General features: G+C 55.6%; 1 protein-coding gene across 1 annotated transcript in view; it reads right to left on the minus strand.

Annotated features, from left to right (window-relative positions):
- The window catches only part of CHKA (choline kinase alpha), a 65306-nt gene extending 63046 nt beyond the window's left edge, over nt 1-2260 (minus strand). Inside the window, exon 1 of the mRNA XM_031936704.1 lies at nt 1652-2260. Within this exon, the coding sequence (XP_031792564.1) occupies nt 1652-1989 (338 nt within the window). The 5' untranslated portion in view covers nt 1990-2260. The remainder of the gene's footprint in view (nt 1-1651) is intronic.
- Nucleotides 2261-7061: the final 4801 nt, after the last annotated feature.

Here is a 7061-nt window from a genome sequence, read left to right on the forward strand (position 1 = left end):
CTCAAAAAAAGAAAAAAAAAAAAAGAAAATTGGCAAAAAATGAGGGAACACATTTTTTTTTCTGAGACAGAGTCTTACTCTGTCACCCAGGCTGGAGTGCAGTGGCATGATCTCGGCTCACTGCAACCCCCACCTCCCGAGTTCAAGCGATTCTCCTGCCTCAGCCTCCCAAGTAGCTGGGACTACAGGCGTGCACCACTATGCCCGGCTAATGTTTGTATTTTTACGAGATAGGATTTCACTATGTTAGCCAGGCTGGTCTCAAACCCCTGGCTTCAAGTGATCCTCCTGCCTCAATCTCCCAAAGAGGATTACAGGCGTGAGCCACCGCGCCTGGCTGGGAACACAATTTTTTTTTTTTTTGAGATGGAGTCTCTGTTGCCCAGGCTGGAGTGCAGTGGTGCATCTCAGATCACTGCAAGCTCTGCCTCCCAGGTTCAGGCCATTCTCCTGCCTCAGCCTCCCGAGTAGTTGGGACTACAGGCGCCCGCCACCACCCCGGCTCATTTTTTGTATTTTTAGTAGAGACGGGTTTTCACCGTGTTAGACAGGATGGTCTCGATCTCCTGACCTCGTGATCTGCCCGCCTCGGCCTCCCAAAGTGCTGGGATTACAGGCGTGAGCCACCGTGCCCGGCCCAGGAACACATTGTTAAAGGCCTAAATAGAAGGATGCACACACTACGTTGAATGGTTATCTCTTGGGAGCAGACTGGTGAAAGAAGGTCAGACTTCTGTTAAGTCTGAATACCTACACGCGTACTTCTGTAATTCAAATTTAAGATTAAATATTTTCAAGTTTAAAAAAAGGAAAAAATGGCCGAGCGCGGTGGCTCACGCCTGTAATCCCACTTTGAGAGGCCGAAGCGGGTGGATTACCTGGGGTCCGGAGTTTGAGACCAGTCAGACCAATATGAGAAACCTTGTCTCTACTAAAAATACAAAATTAGCCGGGCGTGGTGGCGGGTGTCTGTAATCCCAGCGACTAGGGAGGCTGAGGCAAGGAGAATCGCTTTAACCCGGGAGGCCGTGGTTGCAGTGAGCCGAGATCACGCCACTGCGCTCCAGCCTGGGGACCAAGAGCGAAACTCCTTCTCAAAAAGAAAAACAAAAGGAAAAAATATTTCTACCTTAATCTTATTTTAGGAGCCACGCCTCCCACCTTTGTCTAGTAACACAGCTATAGCGATGTCTCCACAGTCCCTCAGGGGATGAGAAAATGCTGCTCCTCCACTAACAAATGGCTCTTTGAGAGGGGAAAAGACATCAAATCGCCAACTCGAGAAACTAGCAGAAAAAAGTTAAAAAGTGATTTGTGTTTTTAAAGCCAGCCACATCTTCATTCAAGGCCCTAAACCGCAGACTTTCTAGACCTATCTTAAGCGTCAGGACCACACGCACTTCGTGATGGAACGGTATTGTTCTCCCAGAGTAGACCCGTTTTCTCATGAAACCGACGTTTTTACAAAAGGCTGCCTGTGGACGGCCTGCGGCGGCCGCGGACTCGCTCCCCTTGGATTTCGCGAGGGCTGGGAAAAGGAGGGCTTTCGCCGGCTGCGGTCCCCGGCCCCGGCCCCGGCCCACGCCCCCCGCCCGGACCCCGCCCCGCGTCACCTGACCGGCCCGCGGCCCCCAGCCCCGGCGCCACCGACCTGATGACACTGATGTGGAACTCGTCCTCGCGGAGGCCCCGCCAGGCGCCGGGCAGAAACTCCTTGCACCACAGATAGGCCCTGCGCCGCGTCCGGGGCTCGGGCTGCTCGTCTGCCGGCGGCTGCGGCGGCGGGGGCTGGGGCAGCGGCAGCGGCGGCGCGGGGGGCAGCGCGAGCGGCGGCTGTTGGCCGCCCAGCTGCTTGGACTCGAGGTCGCTGGCGGCGTCGCGCTGCTGCCCCACGCCGGGCGCCGGGGCCGCGCTGCCGCTGCCGCAGCTCAACAGCAGCCCGAGCGGCGAGGGCTCCGCCTCGCCCCCGGTGCAGAACTTGGTTTTCATGCCCGACAGGCGGCCGAGGAGGCGCGGGCGGCCGCAGCGCGAGAGGACGAGGCTCAGGGTCCGGCCGGGCGCCCGCCTCAGGGGGCCGGGCGGGAGGCCGCTCGCCGCTCTCTGACCGGCGGGCAGGCCGGCCGGGAGAGAGGTGGGGGGCGGCGGGCCGCGGCAGTTGGGCGCGCGGGGCGGCGGCGGAGGCTGTAGCGGCTGTGGCGGCTGTGGCGACTGTGGCGCGGCGACGTGCTGCTGCCCGCTGCTCTCGCTCCTCTGCAGCCGCCGCACGAGGAGCGCCGGCAGCGTCACAGCCCGCCCTCGCGCTCGCCACTGATTGGCCGCCGTCCGTCGGCCCGGCGCATCATAACCGCCACCGCCCTCGCCACGCCGCCTCCCCATTGGCTGCGGCGCCGCCCCCAACCTGGGGCGCTGCGACCTCCGGGAGCAGGGCCTGGGCGGAGGGGGCGGGGCGTGGAGGGGGCGCCCCCGGTCGCAGGAAAAGGGGAGAGGGAAGGGAGGCGCCGGGAGAGCGGCTCCGGGGTAGGACGGAGCCGGACTGGGCCGAGCGGGGGAAGCTTCTGAGCCTCGGAGGACCTCGGGGTTGGCTTTGGGAGCTGAAAGTTTCCTTGGACCCCTCGGAAGCCCCGTGACATCAGAGGCTGGGCCTGGCAGGGGCAGGCAGGAAACGTGTCTGGAGACAACTGCCCTCTCCGCGTGACCTTGGGCGAGCAGCCTCCTCCTGGGGCTCAGTGGCTGTGATTTTGTAACATTTCCCAGCGCTGTGAGAGGCGCGTCCTCGCCCTGTCCAACGCGGAGCCCGAGGAATTACTAAGAAACCGAGGCCCGAAGGAGGGAGGAGGCGACGGGCTCGAGGCCACACGGTGGGCCAGGCTGGGCCGGGCTGCACGCGGGCTACGGGGACCCAGCTCTCTGCACGCCTCCAGCAGCCTCAGTTTCCCTGTCCGTGGTACTGAGGATGCTCGGGCCTAGAAGTTCAGGGCTGGAGGCTCAGGGACCGGCGAGGGAGGGGCATCATCCCCCGCCACGGGGCCGCCGCAGCTGCCCAGAGCACAGGCCAAAGGTGCGTGCCACGGGGCTGCTGGCGTTGTGGACGCTGTCCCCTGCCTCCCCATCCCCCGCAGGAAACAGCCTTGTGACAGTGACTAACGCACCTTTGCCGCGGTAGGGGGGCAAGGGCCCCTGCTACCGTTTGCCACACACTGCCCCATGTCCCTCACTGCTCCCGTCCTTCCTGGAAGTGAGGTGCCAATAAATATGAAAATTACAGATCCCATTTTATGGGACATGAGCTGAAACAGGAGGTTTCCTGGGCTGCCAGGGGCTTAGGAAATCCACTGCCTCATGCACAGAAAATGGCTTCTATGTAGGGAGTTCACAGTCTTCCACCAGAAGCAAAAATCTTTTAGAGTGTGTACTTGGTTGAACTTGCTCCACGCAAAATGGTCTTATTTAGGGATAAAAATGAAAGGGGACTTTTGTGAGGCTGCTGTGGCGATAGGCCTGGAAGTTGACCTGCAGGGAGGTAGGAGAGGCCAAGGCCCCTGGGACGGAGGCCGGCCAAGGTGGGAGTCCCACTGGATGTTTGAAAGGCTGAGAAGCCAAGGGCTTCAATCTGGGGAGGCCATTTGGATAGAGGAGCCAAGGACTTTCTCTAAAACTACCAGCTCACAGGGAGGTGGGGCCATGCCAATGGCCTGCCCAGGTGACAAGCCCTTTGTCCCACTGTCTCCTGGCACCAGTCTGGTAATCTCAAAGGAATGCCAGAAATCTGGCCAGGAGGAAGGGACACTAAAGGAGTGGCCCTCTATAATTTGAAATCACTCTTTCTGGCATCTGCTGGCTTGTGTTAGGAAAACCCTAAGACATTGTTATGGGATCACAGTTCCCTGTGGGAGGAAGAGGTTGCTTCAAGGCCAGGCACCGTGGCTTACGGCTGTAATCCCAGCACTTTAGGAGGCCAAGGCAGGAGGATCACTTGGGCCAGGAGTTTGAGACCAACCTAAGACTCTGTCTCAAAAAGTAAAAATGAAAAAAAAATTAACAGGGCATGGTGGCTTACACTTGTTCAGCTACTTGGGAGACTCAGCCAGGAGTATCACTTGAGCCTGGGAGGTCAAGGCACCCACTGTACTCCAGCCTGAGTGACAGAGTGAGACCCTATTTGCTGAATGAACAAATCGGTGAGCTCCTGGCTCAGCAATTATTAACTTGTGACTTTGGGCTGAGCCTCAGTTTCCTCAACTATAAAACAAAAATAATTCAAACACTCTGATAACCGATTATAATACCCCAAGCACCCAGGACTGAATGATAGAATGTATGCAAAATGCATAGGATGTAAGAAGCACCCATTTTGTTGCGTGCAGTGCATTGCATGGCGTTGCCTCTGCCAGTGGTTGGTTTTCAGAGATGAATAATGCATACAATTGTAGCAATTCACAGGTTGGGAAGACAGTGTCGTTTAAGAAAAGAATTTGGGCCGGGTGTGGTGGCTTAATGCCTGTAATCCCAGCACTTTGGGAGGCCAAGGTGGGAGGTTTGCTTGAGGCCAGGAGTCCAAGACCAGCTTGGGCAAGAAGTGAGACCCTGTCTCTACAAAAAATAAAATAATTGACCAGGCACAGTGGCATGTGCCTGTAGTCCCGGCTACTTAGGAGCCTGAGGTGGGAGGATCCCTTGAACCCAGGAATTTAAGGCTGCAGTGAGCCATGATCACGCCTCTGCTCTTCAGCCTGGGCAACAGAGGCTATCTAAAAAAATAAAAGTAATTTTAAACAAAAACAATTCATATACTCTGATAACCAAAATGTCAATGTCTGTGCACAAGTAGACAAGGCTCTGAAAGAAATTTGCTATGGCAGGCACTGGTCCTAAGGAGAGGTTGTTCCAATTACAAAATCTTTTCCTCTAGGATAACATAAAAAAAATTCTCCCAAAGCTCTGGGATTGATGCTGAATTCTGAGAGCAGACTCAGAGGGTGGGTGATGGGCCTTAGGAGGGAAAGAGGAAAAATGAGGAAGTTCCCATCCACTCTCTGAATTTCCTGCTGATGGGTTCCTCGGGGTCCACCCACGGACCTCAGCCCTGCCACCAACTCCAAGGCCTGTTCTGAGAAAGAGCTTTGTGAGTCTGACTCCCCCCGGGATGGGGGAACCCGCTGTCAAGCACCTGGTAGGAGCAGGCTTTGAGCCCTTTCAAAGACGCTGTGTGCAGCATCTTTGAACTTCCCTAAGCAGCAGTGAGGTGAGTGTAATTAGCACTTCATCTCCCAGGTGGCAAGGGAGCTTCACAGGGGTAAAACCATTTGTTAAAGGCCAGCAGGACCTAGGACTCCACCCAGGACCCCATCCAGGAAGACTTGTCCTTCTGCACCATGAGCACCTCTGGCCCAGGAAGCACTAGACATTTGGCACAGTGGGGGTTCCCTCACACGCTGGAGAAGCAGAGCCTTGGCAAAGCTGTGCTCACACCCCCTCCCAGGTCACACCCAGGACCAAGCACCCCTACTTCAGTTCTGAGCCTTAAAATATTGATGAGAGCACAGAGGCCACCCGGCTGCAATCCTCCATGTTGAAGATTGGGTTGCAGTACCAGCTAGCAGAGTGACATGGAGCTGGGCCTTCCCTGAGTGTTGAGCGTGGCCCCAGCTCTCTCAGTGAAAGGCTATGTAGGTCCAGCAGCTTTCTGGAGGTCTCTGAGCCCAAGTGTGGTCTGACTTGGACTGACCCTTCTACCATACATTCGGCCTCAGCACCCACAGCCAGAGTCTAGGGCCCACAGGGCTCAGAGAAAGCAGGTGACTAGAACACCCATATGTCTGGTGGGTGGGGCAGGCATTCCTCCTGTCCTCAGTTGCAGGGATTTTGAGTATAATATTATGGGTAAAAATTCTGGCCAGGTGCAGTGGCTCACACCTCTAATCCTAGCACTTTGAGAGGCTGAGGTGGGTGGCTCACCTGGGTCAGGAGTTCAAGACCATCCTGGCCAACACAGTGAAACCCCATCTCTACTGAAAATACAAAAATTAGCCAGGCATGGTGGCACATGCCTATAGTTCCAGCTGCTCGGGGGGCTGAGGAAGGAGAATCACTTGAACCCAGGAGGTGGAGGTTGCAGTGAGTCGAGATCATGCCACTGCACTCCAGCCTGGGCAATAAAAGCAAGACTCCATCACACACACACACACACACACACACACACAAAATCGATCTTTAGAGGTCATGCTGCCACTCAGGTGTGACCTTGGACACAGCATCTACCTTTTTTTTTTTTTTTTTTTTTTGAGATGGAGTGTTGCTCTGTCGCCCACGCTGGAGTGCAGTGGCACGATCTCAGCTCACTGCAAGCTCCGCCTCCTGAGTTCATGCCATTCTCCCGCCTCAGCCCCCAGAGTAGCTGAGACTACAGGCACCCACCACCACGCCCGGCTAATTTTCTTTTTGTATTTTTAGTAGAGATGGTGTTTCACCATGTTAGCCAGGATGGTCTCGATCTCCTAACCTCGTGATCCACCCACCTCGGCCCCCAAAGTGCTGGGATTACAGGCATGAGCCACCGTGCCCGGCCCAGAGCATCTACCTTTCTAAGCCACTTTCCTCATTCCCAAATGGAATCCTACTCTACACAGCTGTTGGGGAGATTCGCTGAAACCAGCAAGGAAAGAGCTGGGTGTAGAGCCAAGGCTCCACAAAGGGTATCTATGCTTTTCTCTTATTGTTAGCTGGATTCCCAGAGCCTGGCAGAGAGCAGCAAACACCCAATTCATCCTAAGTGCCAGTGGAAGCACAAAGCTCTGGCAGGTCTAACAGGGCCTGGAGAGTTTTCCATTCTTTGAAGCTCCTGGTACATTCAAAAATTAAGAAACATCTAGGCGGGGCACAGTGGCTCACACCTGTAATCCCAGCACTTTGGGAGGCTGAGGCAGGCAGACCACCTGAGGTCAGGAGCAAAAGTCTGTCAAAAGAAGGAAGGGAGGGAGGGAGGGAAAAGAAAGAAAAAGAGAGAAAGGAAAGAGAGAAAGAGAAAGAAAAAGAAAGAAAGAGAAAAAGAAAGAAGAAAGAAA

This window comes from Piliocolobus tephrosceles, chromosome 13 (assembly GCF_002776525.5).
Source record: "Piliocolobus tephrosceles isolate RC106 chromosome 13, ASM277652v3, whole genome shotgun sequence".
Classification (NCBI taxonomy): domain Eukaryota; kingdom Metazoa; phylum Chordata; class Mammalia; order Primates; family Cercopithecidae; genus Piliocolobus; species Piliocolobus tephrosceles.